Source organism: Ictalurus punctatus, chromosome 5, assembly GCF_001660625.3.
Source record: "Ictalurus punctatus breed USDA103 chromosome 5, Coco_2.0, whole genome shotgun sequence".
Classification (NCBI taxonomy): Eukaryota; Metazoa; Chordata; class Actinopteri; order Siluriformes; family Ictaluridae; genus Ictalurus; species Ictalurus punctatus.
In genome coordinates, this window is record NC_030420.2 from 16992352 (window position 1) to 17020273 (window position 27922).

The window sequence follows — 27922 nt, forward strand, 5'->3', positions numbered from 1 at the left end:
GTTCCCTCAATGAACTGTAGTTCCCCAGTGCTGGCAGCACTCATGCAGCCCTAGAACATGACACTCCCACCACCATGCTTGACTGTCGGCAAGACGCACTTGTCTTTGTACTCCTCACCTGGTTGCCACTACACACGCTTGACACCATCTGAACCAAATAAGTTTATCTTGGTCTTATCAGACCACAGGACTTGGTTCCAGTAATCCATGTCCTTAGTCTGCTTATCTTCAGCAAACTGTTTGCGGGCTTTCTAGTGCATCATCTCTGGAAGAGGCTTCTTTCTGGGACGACAACCATGCAGACCAATTTGATGCAGTGTGCAGCATATGGTTTGAGCACTGACAGGCTGACCGCCCACTAAATCAACCTCTGCAGCAATGTACTCATATGCTGCAACAATGCAGCACTCATAGGTCTATTTCCGAAAGACAACCTCTGTATGTGATGCTGAGCACGTGCACTCAACTTCTTTGGTCGACCATGGTGAGGCCTGTTCTGAGTGGAATGTGTCCTGTTAAACTGCTTTATGGTCTTGGCCACCATGCTGCAGCTCAGTGTCAGGGTCTTGGTAATCTTCTTATAGCCTAGGCCATCTTTATGTAGAGCAACACTTCTTTTTTCAGATCCTCAGAGAGTTCTTTGCAATGAGGTGCCATGTTGAACTTCCAGTGACTAGTATGAGGGAGCGTGAGAGCGATGACACCAAATTTAACATGTCCCCCATTCACACCTGAGACCTTATAACACTAACAAGTCATATGACACCGGGGAGGGAAAATGGCTAATTGGGCCCAATTTGAACATTTTCACTTAGGGGTGCACTCACTTTTGTTGCCAGCGGTTTAGACATTTATGGCTGTGTGTTGAGTTATTTTGAGGAGACAGCGAATTTACACTGTCATACAAGCAGTACACACACTACTTTACATTGTAGCAAAGTGTCATATCTTCAGTGTTGTCACATGAAAAGATATAATCAAATATTTACAAAAATGTGAGGGGTGTACTCACTTTTGTGAGATACTGTACCTACAGTTTTGTTTCTTCTACAGTTGGAAAGGGCTTTGATATTAACAGGTGGTGTCAAGGTTTCTTTGAAATCAAAATTTATTACAAATATTGTACTTTATATTACCTTTCTCAAAAACAGCACATCATGACCTTGGTCACTTTTATGGCTCCAGCTATGTGGCTGCACCTGATGGCAGTCGCTCACCAGGTCTATCCCGAATCAAAGATGGGTTACTGGTAGCAGAACTAGACTTGAACCTGAACCAACAAATTGCAGACATGTGGAATTTTAAGGTGAGTCAAAAAATTTGTCATAGATATGAACTATAACCACAGACCTAATGTATTTAAGCATACATTTTTCTTTTAAAATTGAGAAAACAGTTGGAAAGTATAAAAAGGCAGTTTTTTCTCATTAACCCTTACTGTTAGGTTCACATAGTCCTAGTTTGATAAAGGAAGTGCATCTGTCCATTGTTGTGAATTTCCTGATTGCACTTGAAAATCTCTACACATCACTGTTAAACTATAAATATTCAAGGATGTGAGTATTATATGCAGGTGTCAAATTCTTGTGCTATGTGACCTGTTTGTTTTTCTGCAGATGACAGGGAGATATGACTTGTATGCTGAGGAGCTCACAAAGGCTGTCCAGCATGCCTTCAGGCCCAATATTGTCAAGGAATAAATCTTTCTACTTTCTTCCATTGGAAACAAAGCTTTTCCTTTTTATGCCTAAATTTAGTGGAGGATTATTTTAGTTTAGTCAGAATAATATATTTTTTGTGCTTTCACTGGTTATGCCATTGTCAGCTCCCAAAGAAAATAACTAAACAAACAAAAAAAAAAAAACTATTCTTCATTAGAATTTTGTATTGTTGATTGATAAACAATCTTTTCTATATAATCTTTTATTAAAAGCTAAAGTTGCAGTATGAAATTAACTGGAGGGCATTAACACTTGTCCGGGACAAGTAAATTTTTTGGATGGGCAAGTAAAAGAGAATTTTACTTGCTTGACCGGACAAGAAACTGAAAATGTCAATAACAACAAAAGCGCCACCAAAAATAATACTAATAACTGGCTTAATTATATAGCCTTTGTGATATAGTCAGTTATAAGCAATTTCACGTTCTTCTGCCGCTGAAAATAATCTAGAGCATGTAGGCCTCCGCATACAGAGGAAACCAGGAACGTTCAGGTTTAAACAAGCAGTTGCTTAGAAACAAGCTTGACCAATGAGAATTCGACCAGGCAACAGCAGCGAAATGTGTCGTTTTCATTTTCTAAAAAGCAATGTTTCTCAAGTCCTGCAACCCCGCCAAGTGCCTGGTAAAGCATCGAACTAAACAAAAAAAAGAATCTAACGGATTATTATTATTATTGACCGGTCCTGTTCACAGCTCTGTACTCTTGCTGTAATGTTACCGTAAACACTGTAGCTAGCTACATCACTAACCATTGCAATGCCTGTATCACACATGATCTGTTTGCAGTGCGTGTGCAGTACATATTTTTTTCCGTGGCCATGTTCACAGGTTAGAGCATTCACACTGCTCACAGATGCGGTGCAGCCAGTGCGTTGCAGGAGTGGTGCAGCAGTGCACCGATCGTTTCCGTCTATTTTGTAAGTCTATTTTTATTGTGCTGCACGTGCTGAATTAAAAAGTGATAGCGCATTATTCGAGGTCAAAATGAACACCAATTGACACGAAAATGTAGTAATTTCACCATAAATGCATAGAAGTAAAGAATACTACTGTTTTTCACAATCATCTTATTACTTTAAGCCTGGGGTAAAACTAAAAAAACCAAAAACACTTACCAGGAGTTGCAAAAATAACTAATTAAATAAAAAATTATGTCTAAAGTAATTTTTTTTTAAAATGTGAAATACACTACACAGCTTGTTATATTTTGTGTGGGTGATGGGGGAGGGACGACGACACTCGCATCTCAGCAGAAAAAGGCAATCATGTGACTGGCTGGTTATTGGAGAAAGTTGTGTATGACCTGCAGGATTTCTTATATAAAGATTTAAATGCAAAAGGAAAGACATGGGAGGCAGTTTTGTGTGGGGGGGGGGAAATGCACCACATACGCACTGCAAACGGAGCATGTGTGAACCTGGCCTTAGGGGCCATTTACAGGACAACATTTTCAACTAAAAACTGAAAACTTTTTATGCGTTGTTTTGGGGCCTGAAAATGCAAACATTTGAAAATGGGTTTCAAGTGCAAGTTTTTGCAAAAGATGCTGTCATCGTTTCCATGTAAACATACAAAAACGAGAATTTTAATCACATGTCAAGATGACGGCGCACACAGTTGCTGCGGCTCACGACTCTCCTTGTGTATTGAATGTACATGTTTGCACGGAACAAAAAGGAGTGGCTCTTAATTTCATTGTACATATGTATAGTGACAATAAAAAGGCATTCATTCATTCATTCATTCATTTGTGAAACCGATGACATCATGCGCACGCGTATTACGTATTCAGTCTATAGGCATGCGCGCAAGTACTTCAAAACTACAATGGTGTTTGTGCTGCTAAAAATTTTGAGTTTATTGACGCTTCTCCAGCAAAATGTAGATTTACCGCATCACTACTACAACCAGCTGAGACGCATGCGTTACATATGTCAAATTATTAACCCACACCTACGCCAAGGAACGGTATTCAAAATCTTATAATTATCTTTGTAATTGTCTGTTTTGGAGTATATCTGTATGCTTTTATTGCTAATAAAATATAGAAAGCAGACTGACTGCCAGTGTCTCACTATTTGGTTTGTATTTGCTGATTTTGTTCCATTTTGGTACAATGATGATCAATAATTACTTAAACATGCACTATTTAATTTTTTTTCAGTATTTAAAAATGAACAAGCTTCATTAACAGAATTCTGACCTGGAGTACAAGAAAAGCTAAAAGATGGGATTGAAGGCAGAAAAATCCATTTCCACAAAGACAAAAAAAACAAAACAAAAAAAAGCTTTATGCACATTTCATGTACGTTAAATTATATTACATTACGAATTTCTCAGCATTTATTAACCAAGAAAAATAAGCTAAATCTATGCTTGACAAGCGTGAGTTTTCATAATTCCTTATGACAATGAATAATTTTCCACGTCTATCAAGATTCTAAGTAACTGGAGACAGAACTGTTTTTGTACTTAACGTAGATCATAAACCATTGAAATTGTTTGAGAAATGTAAACTTTATTGTGCTTTTTATCCAGAAAAACCACAGCTTCCCCGTTTACTTGTATTTGTTTATAGGGCAGTCTTGCCCAGATCAATATGGTGGTCACATTGACGTGAATGCTTAAGTGCGCAGGTGTGTAGTGTTTCTTTACAAAGTGACATCGCCAACTACTGACCTGGCATGCATAATACAGCATTTTTAGTCGTGTGAATGGAGATCGGTTTGACAACGTTGTCGTCTGTACGCAAAACTTTTCAAAAAAAGCAAAAGGAAACACTTTTCCATTTTTAGTACATCGTTGTTGTGTAAATGTACCCTTAATGAATTTAAAGCAACTTGTTATACAACTTGAAAAGTAGCTACTATTTTTATATTGTGATTTTATGAAAGTGAGAAGTATTCCTCTAGTACAGCTCCATTAGTCAAGGGAAAAAGTGCCTTCAGGCATGATACATTTCTGTCCCATGACAAAAGAAAATGCCACCAGCACAACATAAAAGCAAACATGATTTGAAAAATTAAGTTTATGCCCTTGCTTCTTTCTATGACTGTCTGACTGATGAGAGTATATTGCTTCTAAATAATTATATTTACACCACAATTTTTTTCCTCTCTGGGCAAGTAATGATTTTACTTGGACAAGAGAATGACATCCACATGACAATGCTTAATGTCAAGCCCTGAACTGTTATTTAACAACTACATTAAATATAACTTCTGTTGAAATATGGTTTAAAAAAAAACAAACAAACAAAAAAAAAAAAAACACCCAGGTGAAGGATTAAAATATAAAATATTATCTTAGTTCACTGCTCTCCTATGACAAAGGACAGAAATAGGTGCAGCTGAAGGTTAAATGTATGTTTTAAATTTTTGACTTAAATATCTGACTTCAACACATTTAATTAATTATCGACTCCAATTTATAATAACTGTTAATGTAACCAATACCAAAGAATAAACTTTTAGTTAGTGAAAGTAATACATGGGTTTATTGTACAAAATACAAACACACAATATACAGAAAGTAAAAACAAAGAAAACTTACAGAGTCAATGGACAGAATCATGAGCATAGGATGCTTGATGATAAATGCATCTCTTGCCATTATATAATGTATGTAACCTTTTTATACCTCTGAGCCTCTTTGAAATGTATAATGACCAGAGTACCAAGTAGGAGAGACACAATGTATTTCATGGCAGGGTGAGCCCCCAGTTGGGTAGAGTCAACCTAGGGCAGGGGTTCCCAAACTTTTCCAGGGCAAGGCCCCCCAAATGGCATTAAAATTTGACCGACGCCCCCCTTTTGCAAGATGTCTTTAAAACACATTAAAAATATAGACTTCTGAATATATCCCCTTTTTTATTAATAATTACATCTTACATCTTTACATTACATTTCATTAGGAATTGATTGTGTGTGTGTGTGTGTGTGTGTGTGTGTGTGTGTGTGTGTGTGTGTGTGTGTGTGGTTGTCTGAGAGTGAGAAACAGAAAACATACATTTATTTATTTTTCACACCAAATTGTTGAGGCCCCCTGGGCGCCCCGGCCCCCACTTTGAAAACCACTGACCTAGGGTGATGTATGTTAATCAGGTTCCTGTCTTTGGAACAATCATAAAAGGTCTCTCATGTAGACCAGGTGGTCCCAAGATGTATGTCAGTGTAGGTGTGTGCATCATATACGGTAAATGTTATTTTTTAAACGTATGATGGTAATATATTTATGATGTCACCACATTGTTCACCATGAAATATGGATTAGATTAATACCAAAACATGCCCTGAGGAATATTTTAGTTAAACATATTTTAGATGACCAGGTTTAGTTCACATGGTCTCTCACCCACATTCCTGATCATTTAAATCTGACCAGTCCAGCATCATCTTACTGCCACACTATATAAATCTACTATAAATAAAAAAGAAAAACTTCTTTAAAAATAAATAAGCCACTGATGTTTGTTGGCTGTCCATTAGAGGCAAAGATTAAAGGAACAACACTTGCTTAGAGTGTAGTAATTTTTGGTACTTAAAACAATCCTACAAATTGTGAAGTATTACACTAGCCGATTTCAAGCAGATAAATAGAAAGTGTTCAAAACTAAATGAAATGTGCTGTACAGCGTTACATGGTGTTATATATTGGGGCTCTATTTAACTTAAATATTTGGGAACCAAATTTCCCTTTGGGTATCAATAAAGTATTCTCTATCCATCTATTAACTGGGTAATAAATTATGGTTTATTAATTCTAGAGATGTTATTCAGCAAAATGCTAAACACTGATTTTGTGAAAGAGAATAGAACGGAATAAACAGAATTTACAGAATAGAATCAGAATTCATCTCACATGTTAGCTGAAACTACAGCTAAAGTAAAGTAAAGCAGTGCCAAAAACACAAATACAAGCATAAAATGCACAAATATACAGTATAACAGGCCAACAGTCCACAAATACTTAAATGCCAAGCAAAACGTATAATTTTATAGTTTCAAATGATCACAACACATTCCACAAATAAATGCAAAATTATTTGTATCTATAGCCCATAATTGGAAAAGGCATAGAACAGGGGTTTTCAACCTTTTAAGACATTCCCCCAAAGATCCCCCTGTTTGTATAATTTCCATCATGCCTCCCACCCCAACAACATCCAAAGTAATGCGTGATAACATCCTTGACTACTTAATATGCATATAGTGCACATAACATATATTGACACACAAAATATAAACAGCTTAGCATGTTCAATGTGATGGTTGAGCCTGTTTCTGAGAGCACATCATGCTCAATACCAGATACAGCTAACCGTAAATCTTCCACTGTCAATAAGTATGAGAGGTACTTGCTTTTGATGTAAGCAAGTATAGAAAATATGTAGTCACAGAGCCAAGTTGAGGTGCAAGGCAAAAGTACATCAATTGCAAGTCTTGCAAGTTCAATATACTGTCTCTACTGACAGACAGAATTTTGGCAGTGTGGTTGAGTCAAAAAGTACCTTCAAAGAGTGGTCACTTATCCTGTTGATCTGATGACAGGTGACTCCCTGCGCTTTCAATGAATGGGTTACAAACCCAGGCGTACTGGTTCCAACTCTGCTGCTCAGGAAAATACTTCATGAAATGTGTAGACAGGGCATGCAGATGGAGAGTGATTTAATTTTTTGTAACATCTCAATTAAACCCATTTTCCATGAGAAATTCATCGGAGGTTGGGAACATGTTTACATGGACAGCAATAATCTAATTATTGACCTTAATTTAAGTAAGGTAATAATGTGATTAAGGTTTTTACATGAGTCGCTTTTAGAATACTCCTGTCATGTACCTGTTTTACATGTTATAGAACATAATTAGATTAAGAGCCCGCGTCATTACGTCACCGCGCCACGCCGTCCGATGTCCCTCCAGAATTTCACGTTTCAACATACAGTTCGTTTTCATTATGGTACTGTATACAGTTTTGGGTGTTTTTATTTAATTTTTTACCACCGCCTTAAGTGCAGTTAATTATCAGTCATGCTATACATGCAAATAGACGACTGCTTGAAGCCGTGGGCTGCGTCTCAAATCGCATACTTACCTACTGTATAGTAGCCGAGATACATGTATTTTTCCCCACTACAGTCCTATAGTAGGCAAGTATGCAGTTTGGGACACAGCCGAACTCTCTTGTTCGCCGTAAAACGTAAAACTGCCGTGTGTGATCGTGTCCTGTCGCAAAATGCGGTGAAAATGCTCACACGACGTTCATAATGTGATTAAGGTGTTTACATGTCTGTAATGCACTTCCATAATACGATTAAAACAGGAGTAATCCACCTGTCTTAATTCGATTAGAGCTTAATTAGATTATGACCTTAATTAGATTAAGGTTGCTGTTTACATGGTAGTTTCTTAATCAAATTATGGTCTTAATTAGATTAAGAGTGGATTATTGTTGTCCATGTAAACGCAGTCATTGTTAGCAGGTTTGAATTTGGTCCAAGACGAATTAAGAGTATTAAGTGTATCAAAAATGTCACACAGATATGCTAGATTTGCGAGCCACTTTTGGTCAGTCAAATAATTAGCAAAAGACTACGCATAGTCAAACATAAAAATTAGTAGTTCATCACAATGAAAATATTCGCTGCAGTACTTTCCCTCTGGAGAGCCGTCTTACCTCTGTGTGCAAGAGTAAGGATTCATATTCTGACCCCATTTCTTTGCACAACAGGGAAAACAGTATTGATTTTCTTTTATGAAATTCACGATTTGTGTAGCTGTCTGTAGCACTGCATTCAAGAGTTTTTGCTGCAAGGGCCTCCCTGTGAATCATACAGTGGGTGAAAAGACCATGAGGCGCTACATCACGAACAAATGCACGAATCCTTTATTTTTTCCTACCATGGCTCTCGCCCCATGTGTGCACACACCAACACAATTGTACCAAGACAGACCCACTTCATTCAAGTGTTCCATAGAGTTTATCAAAAATATCTCTCCCTGTGCAGGTTTTCCTCAAGCAATTTTTGCTCATAGCGGACAAATACAAGTAGTTGGGAGGAGTTTGAGATGTCGGTCAACTCATCTAATTGCAATGAAAAAAATTCCTACCCTTATTCTCTGTTGCGTCTGTTGTCATGTTAGTGATACGGTGGCTCATGGTATTATCCAATAGCGAAATTTGTGCAATATTACTGGCAAAATTATTCCCAAACATAGTTTGACAGATTGTTGCTGGACAAATGAGGCTCTCTGCAATTGTGTGAGGCTTTTTGGCTTTGGAAACTAAACACGCCAAAACATACGAAGCAGTAAGTGCTTTGACCATCACTGTGGTTTTTGTGGTCATTGTTTGTTTCTGGTTTGTTAAGCCTGATTCTTTACAGTGGAAAAAATCAACTGGCTTATCTTTGAATGTAAGGTGTTTGGTTTGCGAGTGTCATCAGTTTCGCAGGTTTCAAACTGTCATTTGCATGCACCTCAGAACATACAACACACTATGGACGTGGTTCATTATTTAGTCTGATGCACATGAATCCGTATTTTATGTACTGTTCATCATACTTCTGTTGTTTTGATGCAACCAGGCCTTTAGTTTTTGCAGCTATCCTCTTCTGTGTGGAAAGCCCTGATGACGTGGAGGGCTCATTGCCATAAATGGGATGAAGACGTACAGGTTCAGTTGGTTAAACAGTTTTACCATAACTGGCATTCTTAATTTTGGTGCCACGATCCATTTTTTTGTTGTTTTTGTTGTTATTTACTGCTCGAACACTCAATCACTACCAACTCTGTTGGAACTTGTAAAACAGAAAACCTGATTAGCTCAATAGTATTGCTGGAGGACTAGTCAGATTGCCCCCTAGTGGATAACTAAAGACTTGCTAGCAATGACAGCTTTACATTCACAGCTGTGTCAGTTTTCATTCACACGAGTGTGTGCCTTGGAATCTTAACAGGTGCTTAAGGGGGTGCGCCCCACAGGTTGAAAACCCCTGGCATAGAATAATAAATAAGCATAAAATAATACAAGAGAATGCAATACCTATTGCAAATCAATGTAATGCAGAAACACACCAGGACACTCACATCTGTAAACTACAACCTGGATATAAATACAATCACCGGCCACTTTAATAGGAGCATTTATCCAATCAGCATTTATGTAATTATCCAGTCAGCCAATCATGTGGCACTAGTGCAATGCATACAATCATGCAGATACAGATCTATACCTTCAGCTAATGCACACAAATACATCAGAATGAGTATTTCAGTACAGCGGTACAGAATATGGTCTCGGCCACTGTAGCCCATCCACCTCAAGGTTCAGTATCCTGTGCATACTGATTCTTTTCTGTTCATCACAGTTATTAGAGTTACCAAAGCCTTCCTGTCAGTTCTAACTCATGAATTTCCTTAAGGAACAATAACGTTCATCTGACCTTAGAACCAGACTAGCCATTCTTCTTGCTCACTGGATGTTTATCTTGTTTATTTGTTGTACCCCCCCCGCACCATTCTGTGTAAACTAGACTCTTGTGCCGAAAATCTCAGGAGATTAGCAGTTTCTGAAATACTCAAACCAGAGGTATGTACCAGAGGGGTACAAAAGAATTTCCATATGGGGCTTCTTCTTTTCAGCTGGGACTGTGTCTCTAGTCAAAAGAGAGGCAATCATGCATAGCTCCAAAAACGAATCTATTTCAGCACAAAACCTATAGGCCTCTGTTAGAGAGATGAAGCTCGACAACAACCCAAAGCACAAATCCAAGTAAAGAAAAAATGGCTTCAGAAGATGATCATGTTTTGGAATGGCCCAGTCAGAGCCCAGATCAAAATCCTAGCAAATACCTTTGGAATAATTTGAAGAGGGCTGTGCACAGGAGATCCAGATCACTTGAGCAAGGAAGAGTGGAATTTTCACAGGGGTGTATAAACTTTCTATATCTACTATATATTTGCATTGTTAGCATATAGATGTATTTAAGCATTTGTATATTTATTTAGATATATTTGAGCATTTTGTTTTCCATTCATTTGTGCAACATGGTGGGACTATACTGTCTATATATTTGTGCATTAACACTTGTATTAATATTGGTTTGCCTTAATACTAAAGTCACATAACAGCCATACCTGTTTTTGTTTGCACCAGATGATACAAATTTTCAGCCTTTTTATGTTTGTTCATAAGTCAAGATGTGTGCTCATGAATGTGGGCTATATAAATTTGTTTGAGTTTCTGGAGGTCTCCCCTTTTATTTGTAATTATACCCATATTAATATACATATACATATATACACACATACATATACACACACACACACACACACACATACATATATATATATATATATATATGATATGCCTACACAAAGCCCTCACCGTGACTCAAAAGAAAAAGGTGCATCCTGTGATCAGCTGTCCTTGAAGATGAAAAGAATGTCCTCATCTGTTCCATAGCTCATTCTTGCCTCTTCAAAATTGCTAATGCTAGTGCAGCATACACCTGTTCAAAGAAATGCCTGTTAGACATGAGCCATTACAACTGAATACCGTTATTGATAGGATCAAAGTTTCCTTTTATTAAGGTTTTGTGGATAAGAATGTGTGTCAATCTACAATATTGCTACAACCCCTGGCAAAAATTATGCAAATCACCACACTTAGAAGATGCTCACCCACATTTTTTACTTCATAGCCAAAAAAAAAAAAAAAAAAAAAAAAAAAAAAAAAAAAAAAAAAAAAAATCACAGATATGAAACAAAACTATTTTTGTTTAATAGCTTAACATTCTGGCTTCATGAAACATACCTTAAACAAATTTAATTAAATTGTTTTATTTAATGTAATTTTTTTCCAGATCAAGTAGAGGAAAGAATTATGGAATCATCATCAACAACAACAAAAAAATCACAATTAGTACTTTGTTGCTCTTCCTCTGGCTTATATGACGTTTTGAATGCTTTGAGGCATGGACTACACTAATGAAAAACAATATTCTCCATCAAGCTGGTTCTAACTTTTTCGAATAGCAGTTGACAGATCAGCTTTGCAGGATGGAGCCTCATGGACCAATTTCTTTTCATTTCCACCATAAATTTTCAATCTGACTGAGATCCGTACTGTTTTCTGGCCATGTCACTGAGTTGATATTCCTTTACTGAACAAAAGCTTTAACACTCTCTGCTCTGTGGCAAGATGCAATATCATCCTGAAACATGACAATCACCAAACCCATTTTCTCTTAATGGAATGAGAAAAGTGTCCAAAATTTCAGTGTACACCTGTGCACTGACTGGTGAGGTCTCCCCTAGTCCTTTACCTAACATGCAACCTCAGATCATAAATGAGTGGAGAAATTTGATTGTTTTCTTCAAGCAGTCAACTCCTTGGACAATGTAAATTCGTGATTCATCGAGGAATATAACTTTCATCTAGGGTTGTGACGGTGAGGAAGTTTTCCCACCGGTTAATCGGCGTGTGATAACACTGGTATTACTGGTATCACCGGGGGTATCCCCCTCACTTTTAAATCGCTTATGAATGCCCATGCATCCGTACGCATTTCGCTTTTGACTTAGTGCCAATTCGGGGGAGGCAATTGCTTGAATGGTGCAGGTTCCCTATTAACAATGGGTTTAAATCCAAAATATTGCCAAATATGTGCTTTCACATTTTGCTTGGAAACCAAATCTTCCACCATCGTCGTCAGTCACCTCGCCTCACTCTCGTCACGTGATAAATGAAATCTGACTCATGCAGATCTGTACCGTAACTGTAACTCATTCAGGTCATGCTGAAGTGAGCAGATGATTTCAGTTTTTAACTGTAGCATCCCTGCTCTAACTGAACTAAATGATATTTATTACTATAAAAAAGCAAAACGGCAGTGGGGACGGTGCCGCGGTGGGCAAGTGATGTGCGGCCCAACACCGTGCATCACCGATAACACCTACTATTGCAGCAAGCCTACTTTCATCCAATCATCCACAGTCCTTTTAGCCCACTGTAACCTTGTTTTCTTCCGTTTAGGTGTTAGTGCTGGTTTTCATTTGGCTTTTCTGTATAAAAATCCCATTTAATTCAGCCAATTTCTTACAGTTCTGTCACAAACATTGACCCCTATTTCCAGCCATTTATTGTGTTTTGTTGTGTATTTTCTATTTTTAAGGCATATTGCTTTGAGTTTAACCACCCTGACATTTGCTGTGTTCCTATGCGTTTTCCTTTTATAACCTTCCCATTTTGTTTATTCTTTTACCAAATTCTACCAAATTTTAGACACAGCTGAATAGGAACAACCAATATCTTTTGCCACACTCCATGTCAGATTTCCTTCTTGAAGGAGTTTTATAATCCTTTCCATTGTTTCAACTGACAACTCTCTTGTTGGGTTCATGTTTCCTTTCTAAAAGTCCAAGGTGAAGGTATGCAGGCACTCTTAAGGTTTGTAAGCACTCTCTTTTAACTGCAAACTATTTAGCATTTTTAGACTTGTGCTGGTATCTGTTTTAGAAATACAAATTACAGGGTGATTCCATAATTTTCTCCTCAATATTAAGCGATTCCATATTTTTTTCCTCTACTTGATCTGGAAAAAAAACCATGCCATTAATTGAAATAATTTAATTTTATTTGCTTAAGGTATGTTTTCATGAAGCCAGCATGTTTAGCTATTTAACAAATATTGTAGTTTCATACTTGCTACGAAGTAAAAAACGCCAGGTGTACATCCTCCAAGTGTGGTGATTCCATCATTTTTGCCAGGGGTTCTATAAACCGTATTGTAATAAGCATATACAGAAACGTAAACATGATACAGTATGTTATAAATTGTCAAGTAATAGAAAGAATAAAAGTGAGGTCAAGTTATAAAATAAAAAATGTTGTATTTCTTTGCCTTGGCCAGAGCCCAGCTGTTGACTCAAATCAACAACTCAATAATTAACAACTCATTTGCTCAGGCATTACAGCAGGGGTGGGCAAAGTTTTTGACCCGAGAGCCACATCAAGTTTTTGAAACCAACTGAAGGGCCTCATACGCATAACAAATGAAGCCTTTTTACTACTATACAATTACTACTATACTGTATGTACAATTTACTTTTTTTTTTGCATTATTTTACATAACATTTCTATAGCACCACAAACACACAGTTTCCTGCATCTCTACCTTTGTGCATATCACTGGATATACATGCGATTATGACAACAGAAAAAAAGCATTCTAATGTTACAAGCCGAGTGAAACTTTTGGCATACAGTGCCCTCCAGTAATATTGGCACCCTTGGTATAGAAAGAAGGCTGTGAAAAATTGCCTTTATTGTTTAACCCTTTCATTAAAAAAATTCACAAAATACTCTGCTCTCATGGATATCAAAACAATTGCAAACAAAACACAGGTTTATAAAAAATATATATATTATATATATGGCACAATTATTGGCACAATTTTAGTCAATACTTAACAGCTCTGAGTCTTCTCCTATAATATCTGATGAGGTTGCTTCATGGCAAGGGATCCGAGACCATTCCTCCATACACAATCTCTCCAGAGCCTTTAAATTTCGAGTTCCACACTGGTGGACTCTCCTCTTCAGTTCACCCAACAGGTTTTCTATGGGTTTCAAGTCAGGGGACTGGGATGGCCATGACAGGACCTTTATTTTTGTGGTCAGTAAATAATTTTTGTGTTGATTTTGATGTATGTTTGGATCATTGTCCTGCTGGAAGATCCGACCATGACCCATTTTAAGTTTTCTGGCAGAGGCATTTAGGTGTTCATTTTACCATCCTAACAAAATGTCCAGGTCCTCTGGCAGAAAAACAGCACCAAAACATTAAAGAGCCACCACCATATTTAATCGTGGGCATGAGGTACTTTTCCATATAGCTACCTCTCTGTGTGGGCCAAATCCACCTCTGGTGTTTATTGCCAAAAAGCTCTATTCTGGTTGCATCTGACCATAGAACCCAATCCCATTTGAAGTCGCAGTAGTGTCTGGTAAACTGAAGACGCTCGAGTTTATTTTTGGATGAGAGTACAGAGTTGTTTCTTGAAACCCTTCCCAACAGCTTGTGGTGATGTAGGTGACTTCTGATTGTAGTTTTGTATAATTTTCTGACCCCAAAACACATCCAACTTCTGCAGTTCTCCATCTGTGATCCTTGGAGATTCTTTGCCCACTCGAACCATCCTCTTTACAATGCGTTTAGACATGCATCCTCTTCCAGGTTGAGTCATAACATTTCCAGTTGACTGGAACTTCTGATTTTTTATGTTTTCCTTTTGTTTGGGTGTATAATGTATGTGTTTGTGCATGTATAAGATCTGCAAAGTCACAAAGCTCATAGTCTCCCCCAAAGGAATTTATTTTATCTAACACAGAACTCTGCTCCAGACCTGCCCAAAACCTTTTATTTGAAGTCCGGATTTACTTCCATAATTCCTCTATGTCACAGAGTGCACGATCAGCATAATCCTGCAAAATGCAGCCACGAAGAACGAAGGTGAGGCTTCAGTGAATTCAGGCACCATGTCGTGGAGATGCTGTGTGTTTTTGTGCGAAAGCAAAACTCCTTTGTTTAGCCTTCCGAAAACGGACGAAATTAGGAATCAGTAGTTACTGTTTATTTATAACGCTGTTCCTGAGAAGTACAAGCCAAACATTTGCTTGTGCACAGCACATTTTACAGAGGACAGCTTCCTGAACCTGGGAGAGTACAAGGCAGGTTATACACAAAGGATACAACTGAAAAGTGGGGCGATACCCACTTTGCTCTGACAATTTTGTGCTTCTGAATCAGAACCTGTAAACATGTTTGATTATGTTATGAAGTATCTGCTATCGTCTGTTCAGAGTTTTGTGTTGTGGCTCAGTTGTAGACCTCTGCTAACATGCTAGTTAAAGTTTGTCTCAGTATTCCAAGTGCTTGTATGTTGGTGGTCTGACAGATGTTGATTGTAGCTGCTGTTGTGATTCTATTTTGAAATGGTTTATATCAATCGAATCTTAGCTTTCCAAAGATATATCGCATGAATACCTATTTACACACAGAAGCTGTGTACTGCATAGATGCCCCGCCGGAATTTACATCATATCTGAAAGGTAAGCGAGTTACAAAATAAAAACTTAACACTGTGAAATGTTTTGCTCAAGTCATGCTTGTAAAGTATGTAAATCTTAGTAATCTAAGATTTACTCTAAGAAGTATGTAAATCTGAGTCAGTAAATCTGACTCCGGCTCGAACTGATACGGTAAAACCGATGATATGTTGCTTAGGAGTTTAGAATTGTTTTAGAAGCTTTGGAGGCTAATCCTAAGTCAAGGGGTGTTACATTTCCGACACATGGTGAGGCTTTTGGGCAATCACAACGCAACAGGTCAGCTGGCCAATCAGATCACTCTGGGCTTTTCGGAAGGAGGGGCCTTGGAGAAATCGGAGCGTTTCAGGCAGCCTGGGAATAGAGGTACTGCAATAATGTACATTATTTGACAAATAATGCATTTTTTTACATTAAAGCTTGTTAACTTATTTTATTACACTCAATAAACAAATAATTAACATTTAAAAATGTTTAAAAATCATGATATGACTTAATTATTGCCCTGATGGTTGAAATGAGCATTTTCAATGCTTTTGCTATTTGCTTATAGCCACTTCCCAGTTTGTGAATCTTAAGTTTTTGCTGCACAACACAGCTATATTTCTTGGTATTATCCATTCTGATGAATAACTAAGGGAATCTGGCGTGTGTGTTACCTCATATTTATACCTCTGTGAAACAGGACTGTCATGCTTGAACAATTTCCTGTTCCTAGTCACCCAGGTGTACTAAAAAATGTCAAATTTCAATGGGAATATACTTCAAATATATTTTTCTCATATGAATTCATAGAGGTGCCAATAATTGTGGCACACCTATATTTAACAAAGTATTTTTTTATTATAAAAACACACCTGTGTTGTGTGTTGAGTATTTTTGTGAATTTTTTAAAAAAAGATCAAAAGATTAAACACTAAAGACAAATTTTCACAGCCTTCTTTGCTCATATTTACCAAGGGTGCCAATATTAGTGGAGGGTACTGTATAAAGAAACAATTCACATTTAATATCCATTGTGAGCCATATTTACAATTGTGAACTCATCTCAAGTGCATTGCTAACCTTTTCTGTCATATTTTTTTTTACCAATATATGAAACACTATAGGATTATGTTTCCAACCCTATACACCCCTAAGCAAAAAAAAAAAAATCATTAAGGATAATGTGAAATCAAACCAAACCAAACAGTAACTAAACCAAAATTATGATTTTCACTCACATTTGGCCTTGGTAAACAGACTAATAGGATTGAAAGCACCCTTTAGAAATATCTACAATTCACAAAGGATGTCACTAGCCTCTCTTAATGAAGGTTTTATTTAAAAGAAGAAATAAACCATTACCAATATATGTACTATCACATGCATGTGCAGTACTTACGGTCAGAATAAGCAGGGTTGTTATAGAAGATGCAGCCAGTGGTACGATTGAATCCACACACTACCACAAAGTGACCTTGGTAATCAGGTGTACTGCAGAAACACTTTTGATTCACAGGTAGAAAGCAGCAGTACTTCACTGAAGTGGAGCAGAGTTCGCACATTAACACTACAGCATTTACCAGCACGATGGCCACATGTCCATGGTTTAGATGAGCCTGGATCTCCTGAACAGTCACAGAGCTACAGACAAGAAACACTGGTCAGAGTAATGGAACAGATTTTTTGTATCACCATTTTTGGCTTGACTACTGTCGCATAAGCATAACACATACAATATTACACACACAAGTTTCAAGACACAATTTTCATACTTTTACCTCTGTAGACCATTACAATGGATTTGAAATGAAGCAATCAAGATGTGATTGATGTGTAGACTTCCAGCTGTAATTCAAAGGGGTTTAATAAAAATACTGCATCAAACTGTTTAGGAATTACAGCCATGCATTACATAGTACCTCGATTTTTCACAGGCCCAAAAGTAATTTGACAATTTACTGATGAGCAGTTTCATGGACAAGTGTGGCCTGTTTCCTCGTTATTTCATGAAAAAATAAAGGAGATAACAGGTCTGGAATTCCAAGTGTTGAATTTGTATTTGGTAGCTTTACATGGGAACTCTCAATATGCAGCCCAAAGTGGTGTCGATGCAAGTGAAGGAGACCATTGTTAGGCCGAAAAAACAAAACAGTTCTAATAGAGAGATAGCAGAAACTTTAAGAGTGGCCAAATCAACAATTTGGTACATTCTTAAAAAGATGGAATGCACTGGCGAGCTCAGCAACACCAAAATGCCTGGAGGACCATAGAAGACAACTAAAATGGATGATCACAATTCTTTCCTTGTTGAAAACCCCTTCACAAAATCTAGCCAAGTCAAGAACACTCTCGAGGAGGTAGGCGTATCATCGTCAAAGTCTACAATCAAGACACGCCTTCATGAATGTAAATACGGAGAGTTTACCTCAAGATGAAAACCATTAGTAGCACTTAAGAACAGAAAGGCCAGATTAGACTCTGCTAGAAAACATCTAAAAATAAAGTAGTACATAAATAATTAAAAAAGCCTGCCTGGTTCTGGTACAAGATTCTTTGGACAGATGAAACCAAGATTAACCTGTACCAGAAAGATGGGAAAGGCAAAGAAATTGAATATTCTTATGTTCTTCCTCAACCCAATTGCACATGCTTTTCACCTGACAAAATTGAAGGCAGAAAGACACACAATCAATCAGCAAGACAGCACAAACAAATTAATTGGCCTTGCCGTCCCAATAGTTTCAGAGGGGTGTTACGGTACCTGGTTGGAGGCAAGCGTGGATGAACGGGACCAGAGTGCGAGGATCAGGCGGAAGTTGAAACATGGAAGACAGCAGTAGGTCAGGCAAGTGGGCGAACAATCCAAACTGGGCTAGGCAGGGAATCGTAATTCAAATGCAGGCGGTAAATCCAAAAACCATAGAAATCCAAAACTGAGACAAAGGCTTGGTGAACGACAGAGGTAAGACTGCTGAGCGTTTACTTCACGAGGCTCTGAAGTTAACGATGTCCTTTATAACCTACGATGAAGTACAGGTGTTCGCACTCAGTACTCCGGCGAGCGCATGCGTGGCCGGGAAGTGTAGTTCTCATCGGCCATGTTTTTAGTTGGCGCTGCATTCTGGGAACTGTAGTTGCGAGATGTGACAGAGCCCCCCCCCCCAAAGGGTTCACTCCGGGAGCGGAATCCTTCCGAGGCCTCCCTCTTCTCCGTGGTCCCGGTTTAGCTGGGTGAGTGGCATGGAAGTCCCTGTGAAAGGCTTGGGTCCAGAATGTCCTGGGTAGGCTGGGCGGCCTTCAATCTCTAACGGTTCCGGTGGGGAGTCACCTGGCACCACCGTGGCCAAGGAACCCGGTCTCACTGGCTTAAGGAGAGAGACATGGAATAACGGGGTGATGCGGCTATGCTTGGGCAAGTCCAGGCGGTACATGACCTCGTTAATTTGTTTCTGGATTCAAAAGGGGCCGATATACCTGGAGGTAAGTTTCCTGCCCGGAAGTGGCTGTTTTAGGTCTCTAGTGGAAAGCCACACCCTGTCCCCGGGTTGGTAGTTGGGATGATCCCTCCGGTGATGGTCCGCCTTTCATTTGGCGGTGCGTGAGGCCTGCACCAAATGTTGATGTGCGCGTTCCCAGACCTGCTCACTCCGGTGGAACCATTAATCCACCGCTGGTGAGTCGGTGGGGTTGGCATTCCAAAAAAATAGCGGCGGCTGGTAGCCCAAGACACACTGAATGGGGGTGAGCTGCGTCGCGAAGTGTCACAGGGAGTTCTGTGCGTACTCCGCCCACGGGAGGAATTGGCCCCAGTCCTCCGGGTTGGTGGCACAGAAGGTTTGTAAGAATCTAGCGACTTCTTGGTTAGCCCGTTCTACCTGTCCGTTGGCCTGGGGGTGATAACTGGAGGGGAGATTAACGGTGACACCCATCTTCTCCATGAAGCTGGCCCAGACTCGAGACATGAATTGCGGCCCCCTGTCACTCACAACATTTTCCGAGATACTGAAGTATCTGAACACATGTTGGAATAGCAGCTCGGCTGTGGCAAAGGCAGACGGGATGGCGGGCAGTGGATTGAGGCGCAGGAACTTCGAAAAACGATCGATGATCACTAGTATCGTGGTGTTCCCCTGTGACTCCGGCAAGTCAGTGATGAAGTCTAGGGCCAAGTGGGACCACGGGCATACAGGGATAGGTAGGGGCACCAGCTTACCGGCTGGTAGAGTACGCGGTACCTTAGCCTGGGTGTATGTGGAGGACGAGGACTCGACGCGCTGTACTTCCCTGGACATGTGGGGCCACCAGTACTTCCTGGCCAGTAGTTGGTGGGTGCGATGGATTCCTAGGTGGCCTGTCGCTAGTGCCATGTGGGCCCAGGTGATGAGCTCCAGTCGGTATCGCTTCGGGACGAATTGCTTGCCGGGAGGACATGCTGCTGGGATTCGTGACCTGGGGAAGCGTGCTAAGGCCTGGTCCAGAGTCCACTCTATGGCACTAACAATACAGGAGGGGGCCAGGATATAATCTCTGTGGTCCGCTCGGCTCTCAGGACAGTGGATTCATGACAGAGTGTCGGCCTTAGTGCTTAGTTCCTGGCCTATATGATAAGGTAAACTGGAACCTGGAGAAGAACAGGGACCAGCGGGCCTGGTGGGGTGTGAGACTTTTGGCCATCCTCAGGTACTCCAGGTTTTTATGGTCTGTATAGATAACGAACAGGTGGGTGGCACCCTCCAACCAGTGCCTCCACTCCTCCAGGGCCAATTTAACTGCCAGGAGTTCTTGGTTCCCCGCATCATAATTGCGTTCCGGTGACGACAACTTGCGGGAGATTAACGCTATGGGGTGCAACTTGGGCTTATCTCCAAGCCTCTGTGATAGAATGGCCCCTACCCCTGCCTCAGAGGCATCTACCTCCACGACGAAGGGTCTGGAGGGATCCGGGTGTCTAAGGATGGGGGCCGTGGCGCAGGCCATCTTGAGTTTATCCAGCGCCTCCTGGGCGGCTGGGGTCCCAAGTTGCCGCCTGGGCTTGCCACGCAAGAGGGACGTCAGGGGTTGTGCTATCGTACTGAAGCCTCGAATGAACCGTCAGTAAAAGTTCGCGAAGCCAAGGAGCCGTTGCAACTCCCTGACGGTTCGGGGCATGGGCCATTCCACCACTGCTTGGATCTTGCGCTGGTCCATGGTGACCCCTTCCTGGCTGATGATGTATCCTAGGAAGGAGATTGGGTATTGGTGGAACTCACACTTCTCGGCCTTTACATAAAGCTGATGTTGCAATTGGCGGCGCAACACATGGTCGGTATGCTCTTCCAGGGACGCCGAATACACCAGGATGTCATTGATGTATGTGATGACGCTCCTCCCCAACACGTCTCTCAGGACATCATTAATTAGACTCTGGAACACAGAGGGGGCATTAGCAAGCCCATACGGCATGACCAAGTATTCGTAGTGCCCGGAGGTGGTGCTAAAAGCCGTCCTCCACTCATCCCCCTCCCGGATGTGGACCAGGTTGTACGCGCTACGCAGGTCCAGCTTCGTTAAAATGGTCGCAGATCTTAACTGTTCAAGGGCTGTAGGAACTAGTGGCAGGGCATACCACTACTTGACTCTCACTTGGTTTAGGCCCCGGTAGTCGATAGATGGTTGTAGGCCCCCTCCTTTCTTTTCCACGAAGAAGAACCAGGTGGACGCGGGGGACGTGGAGGGTCTAATGTACCCCTGTTGGAGGGCCTCCTGAATGTATTCCTCCATGGCTCGGTGTTCAGTTTGGGAGAGAGGGTATACACGACCCCGAGATGGACTGGCTCCGGGATGGAGGTCAATGGTGCAGTCGTAGGGACGGTGTGGTGGTAAACCGCTTGCTTTCTCCTTGCTGAATACCTCGCTGAGGTCCCATGACTGGAACACGAGACATGGGGCTCTCCACTGTCGTGGCTGCCAAAGGGGCCGCCGGGCCGTTTAGGCAGTTGCTCAGGCAGTAAGGGGACCATTGTGTAACTTGCTTGTCTGTCCAAGAGACCTGGGGGTTGTGGAGCTCCAGCCAAGGAAGGCCTAAACTGATGGGGTGCTGGGTGGAGACCGTGATGTACAAGACTATGGTTTCGTGGTGGAGGGCACTAACTTGCAGTCTTTGTGACAGTGTACAGTGGGATATGACTCCCCCCCCATGGGGGACCCATCGATGGACTGGATTTGACATGGCTGGAGCAGGGGATGTACGGGGAGGCCGAGGTTCTGCGCCGAAAAGCATGGAAGGGTACATGCACAACACTTGCTCGGTTAAGCGCAATATCTTGTCCCGCTGCACCACTATCGCTTGAATTTGCTCAAGGATGTGGCTTTGCCACTCTGGGGCGTCCGCTGCCTCCATAGTAGGCGAAGTACTCTGTTACGGTACCTGGTTGGAGGCAAGCGCGGACGAACGGGACTAGAGTGCGAGGATCAGGCGGAAGACGAAACACGGAAGACAGCAGTAGGTCAGGCGAGCGGGCAAACGTGAGCGCGTGCGTGGCCGGGAAGTGTAGTTCTAGTCGGCCATGTTTGTAGTTGGCGCTGCATTCTGGGAACTGTAGTCGCGAGTGCACTGCGACGTGACAAGGGGAAATTGTGTGTTTTTGTGTGGGTGTTTGTGTGTGTGTGTGAGAGAGAGAGAGAGACTGGCATGTGTTTCTTGTTGCCCAGGTCTGTCCTGTTAGATTTATTATTTAAACAATTAATAGCGCTGACCAATTTTGAAGCTGAGAAAAGAAGGAAAATCTATCTGAGCCATGGCACAAGCATTAGGCATAGAGAGTACAACAATTTGAAAAGTCTTGAAAGAAATCACCAGAACATCAAACAGGTCAACCAAGGAAAACAGCAGCAGTTGATGACGGAAACTTTGTGAGCACTGTGAAGAAAACCCCAAAAACAACAGTCAGTGACATCACCATCAACCTCCACTGGGAGAGGTGAAGGTATCACAATCCATTGTTCAAAGAAGACTTTGAGAGCAGAAAGAGAGACCATACCACAAGATGCAAACCACTCATCAGCTGTAAGAATTAGAAGGCCAGATTGGAATTCACAAAAAAATACAGATGAGCCACAACAGTTCTGGAACCAAAATTATGGAAAGACCAAAGGTAGAGAAAGAAAGGATCAGCTCATGATCCAAAACATACATTCATTGGGTCAAGCAGGGTGGAGGTAGTATCATACCATGTATTTGCATGGCTGCTTCTGGAATGGGTTCACTAATCTTTATTGATGACGTAACTCATGATGGTACCAGCAGAATGAATTCAGGAGTCTACAGAAACATTCTGTCTACCAGTTTACATAGAAATGCATCCAATCTAATTGTGAGAAACTTAATCATGCAGCAAGACAATAACCCAAAATACACTGCCAGCACAATAAGGACTTAGGAGAAAAAAAAGTGGACTGTTCAAGTCAATCACCAACTGACCTTAACCCAATTGAACATGCATTTCACCATCTGAAGAGACTAAAGGGAGAAACCCCCCCAAAACAAAAAGAACAACTGAAAGAATCTGAGATACAAGCCAGGAAAAACATCAAAAGAAGAATGCTTCAGTTTGGTGAGGTTTGTGGGTCTCTGGCTTGATGCAGTTCTTACAAGAAAGCGATATGCAACCAAAAATTGCATTACGTAAATATGTTCTTTACATTATGACTGTCTGTTCCAATATTTTTGCTCACCTAACCATTGGGTAGTTTGACACTAAAGGGTATATGCACCCTACCACACTGCAAAAATTGTTCAGGAATGATTTCAGGAACATGAGTTCAAGGTGTTGCCTTGGCCTCCAAATTCACCAGATCTCAATACGATCTGTGGTATGTGTTGGACAAACAAGTCCAATCCATAGAGGCCCCGCAAGGATCTGCTGCCAACATCTTGGTGCCAGATCCCACAGCACACCTTCAGAGGTCTTGTGGAGGCCATGCATCGACAGGTCAGAGCTGTCTTGGCGGCACAAGGGGGGGCCTAAACAATTTTAGGCAGGCAGTTTTAGTGTTACGGCTGATAGGTGTATGTATATGCGATCAATATTTTCACCAATGATTAGTGTTTGGAGGAATTTTCAATAACTGAAAAAACAATCACTCTATTTCTAAAGTTCTCTAATCCTTTGTTTCTTGCTAATTCTCTTACTGCTGAAACTGCACTGTCAGGAGGAGTGTGTGGCAGTTGTGGTGATGTGTAGCAGCATGGGTAAGTATTTACTAATTGTTAGAAAATTATAAATTTGCAACTGGTGAATTACATCCACAGCCTTTTCCACAACCTCTTGTAACTTTCACAGCCTCTTTCAAAGAAGGACAGGGAGTTATTTGTTCTGACAACCACTAACGCGGTTGGAAGATAGTCAACGATCAATGCACAAATGCTTGTGACCCGGGCATTTTCAGAAAGCACTTAGAGTAGTTATAGTGCCCCTAGAAAGAAAAAGGTAAGCTCTTCAACGATTACACCGAGTGCATTTACAACACTGGAATGAAAAGGAGTTGGCATAAGGGCATAAAACAAATGCAAGGACATTAGTGGTGCAATGAACAGCGCAGTGAAGTGCAGCACTTGGAAGAGCTTTGTACATTTACCTCGCATACAGGGACAGACTCTGAGCTAACCTCAGTGGCGGCTTCTCATTTTCTAAACTTAAAAAATGAGCCCATCCAAGTGGAAAGTGCTGACAGACTACATGCAGTAAAGCAGGAGTGCGACAGTATTAGAGAAACTGATGATGGATGCCTGACACATTTTGTGGTATAGATTCCCATGTTGAACGTTGGTTTCATCACTGACACAGGGCACAGATGCCCATGGCCCTTGATGACTTTAATGCACAGGACTTTATACCATGGTTTATATATCCATGGGTCGCCAGGATGCTTTAAAGAAAATGTTCCTAAAATAAATTAATTACATTTTAATAACAATAATAAGAATAATAATAATAATAAGTAGAAGAAGAAGAACTTTGAATAGAAGCCCACTGAAAATCATTCAATTAAACGCAAAATAAATACTCCACTTTTATCACCTGACCCATGTACTTTCTTTTTTAACTTCACGCATTGCTCACAAATTGCACTTGACATCTTATAAAGTTTCATATTGTGTTGCCACAGAAAAACCACCCCATACAATTGCAGAAAATTTATATTTCCTGCTGCACTAGACATAGTTAATACAGTTCTGGATGAAAACTAATTCCTCTTAACAATAATACAATGTCATTTCAAACTGGGGACATTGCCCAGAAGTCACAGAAGGATTTTGCTATTCAGCTGGTTAAGAGGACCAAGATTGCATCAAGCACTAATTTGGCAAGGTGAATTTGTTGATCTTCTGTGCTACCGAACACTGCATTCCAGCACGTCAGGAACACATATTTTTGAATAGTTAAATGCCTTCATGACAAAATGCAGTCTGGATTGGGCCAACTGCAAAGGCATCACCAGCAACGGGGCGGCCAAAATAACTGGCAAAAATAGCAGCGTTCTCAGAAGGATTAAGGATGCAGCAGGAAAGAACATTGTTTGGAAACACTGTTTTATCAATCAGCACTGATGAGAGGCATTCTTAAAATTGTGAAATACAATAAAGGTAGTGCTCTTAATAGCCGACTTTTTTTCTTCACCCTGTGTACTGAAATGGGAGCCAAGCACACACGTTCACTCTTTCATACAGATGTAAGATGGCTGTCGAAGGGCAGGGTGGTCACCTGAGTGTACGAATTAAGGGACGAAACACACGCTTTCCTAACTGAGAAACTGTCACCTCTCGCAAGCTCATTCAGTGATGAGAAATGGCTTTTAACCCTGTTTTATCTTGCTGACATATTTTCTGTTCTAAACAAACTGAATCTAAAATTACAAGGAAGGGAGGACAATATTTTCAGACATTGCGAACAAACTCAGGCTTTCCAGAAGCCACTCAAACTCTGGCAGCTGTGACTCAAAACCTCAAGCTACTATATGTTCCCGATGAAACAAACTGAAGAAAATGGTGTGTCCAAGAAATCGGTCGCTGACCTGAAGTGCCTCATTCAGTCACATCTTGATGCACTGATGGGGAATTTCTCTCACTACTTTCCCCCAGGAGAAGATCAATGTATTAAAAGACAAGTGGTGGGCGAAAAATCTCTTTGACTTTGAAACTCCAAATTCGATTACTGAACTGAATTTAATTCATTCTGAATAATCAGAAATGCTGCAACTAACCTGTGACGGCACGTTGAAAAAAAACCCAAAAAAACCCCAGAAAAACTGTCTTCGTTCTGGATTGGCCTCTCCACCGAGTATCCCATTCTGAGCAAAGCAAGCATTTCATTTCTACCGTCCTTCACAACTGCCGACGAAACAATGAAACAAACTGAATGCGATTCAATTTTAAATTGAATCTGATGGTGCTTTTCATCACATATAATTCCTCAAAGGTTCCATGGCATCTTTGCATCATATCTGAAAATACACGGTCAAATACAGTTCATTGTCAACAACGAACAAACAAGTGTCTGCCCCACAAAGGCAGACAAATATCAGGATCTCACATGAAACAATAGAAATGATAAACGGTCTGCACTTACATAGCACCTTTTAACCTTAGCGGTTCTACAAAGAACTTTTCACTGTTTCTCATTTGCCCATTCACACACAGCGCTAGTCTGCCATCTGGAGCAACTTGGGGGTCAGTGTCCAAGGATTTGGGGGGGGGGGGGGGGGGGTCGAACCACCAACCCAGCGAGTAATGGATGAACCACTTTACCTCCTGAGCCACAGCAGGACTAAAGTCAGTCACAAATAGTGTCTTGTGTCCTTCGCAAACTGTTCAATTGTGCGAGGCTTGACTCTTGTGTCATGCATACCTTCCCAAACTAAGCACTAAGCCATCTCAATTATTGACACAGTCAAACTTGTGGTGCGATAGGTGAAAAAACAAGTCTCAAAACAATGTATTAATGTCCTTGTAATGACAGCTGTGTGGGTAGTGCTGTAATATTTTCAGCGGTTACATTCTAGTCCGGGTGTGTGGAGTTATATTAAACACCAAGGGAGCACTAAATCGATTCTGTTTTATGAGCTGACCACATATAAAGGATCTTATGCTGGAATGCAGTGTTTTCCTTTCTCCAAACATAATGCTGCTCATTTAAACCAAAAAGTTATATTTTGGTCTCATCCGTCCACAAAACGTTTTTCCAATAGCCTTCTGGCTTGTCCACATAATCTTGAGCAAACTGTAGAGGGGCAGCAATGTTCTTTTTGGAGAGCGGTGGCTTTCTCTTTGCAACCCTGCCATGCACACCATTGTTGTTCAGTGTTCTCCTAATGGTGGACTTATTAACATTACCCAATATAAGAGAGGCCTTTAGTTGCTTAGAAGTTACCCTGGGTTCCTTTGTTACCTTGCAGACTATTACAAGTCTTGCTCTTGGAGTGATTTTTTTTTTTTTTGGTTAACCACTCCTGGGCAGAGTATGGTCTTGAATTTCTGCCATTTGTACAAAATCTGTCTGACTGTGATTGGTGGAATCCAGACTCTTTAAAGCTGACCTTTTCCAGCCTGATGAGAAACAACAACTCTTTTTCTGAGGTCCTCAGAAATCTCCTTTATTGTGCCCTGATACACTTCCGTGATCAGGTGTTGTGAAGATCAGATAAATTCCTGTTCTTTAAATAAAACCCGGGCACTTCACTCACACCTGATTGTCATCCCATTGATTCATGACACTTGACTCTAATTTCACATTCAAATGAACTGCTAATCCTAGAGGTTCACATACTTTGCCACTCACAGATATGTAATATTGGATAATTTCTTCAATAAATAAATGAGCAAGTATAATATTTTCATCTCATTTGTTTAATTGGTTCTCTTTGTCTACTTTTAGGACTTGTGTGAAAATCTGATGATGTTTAGGTCATATTTATGCAGAAATGTAGAAAATTCTAAAGGGTTCACAAACTTTCAAGCATCACTGTATGTAACCTTCCATTTTCCAAATTCTGTGGGAATCCTGATTTATGTGCTGGGACCTACAATGGAACTGGTACAATCATGCAAAAATATATTTACTTGCA

At 40.5% G+C, this 27922-nt stretch overlaps 2 protein-coding genes across 6 annotated transcripts in view; one reads left to right on the forward strand and one right to left on the reverse strand.

The window, feature by feature from the left end:
• Positions 1–1850, forward strand: part of upb1 (ureidopropionase, beta) — a 120982-nt gene extending 119132 nt beyond the window's left edge. The window contains 2 exon segments of the mRNA NM_001200395.1: positions 1152–1306; positions 1617–1850. Coding sequence (NP_001187324.1) covers positions 1152–1306; positions 1617–1700 — 239 coding nt within the window. The 3' untranslated portion in view covers positions 1701–1850.
• gucd1 (guanylyl cyclase domain containing 1) overlaps positions 1–27922 on the reverse strand; it is a 68253-nt gene that overhangs the window by 38537 nt on the left and 1794 nt on the right. For 2 of the 5 annotated variants that reach the window (XR_008396441.1, XR_008396442.1), the window contains exons 5-7: positions 17220–17461; positions 11111–11234; positions 1137–1270 (exon numbers count right to left, since the gene is read on the reverse strand). Coding sequence is in view for 2 of the 5 variants with exons in the window: in XM_053680259.1 (XP_053536234.1) it covers positions 11143–11234; positions 17220–17461 (334 nt within the window). In the remaining 3 variants the exon portion in view is untranslated. Of the gene's footprint in view, positions 1–1136; positions 1271–3213; positions 11235–17219; positions 17462–27922 lie in introns of those variants that run through there. The other 3 variants (XR_006982539.2, XM_053680259.1, XM_053680257.1) reach the window with 2 other exon arrangements.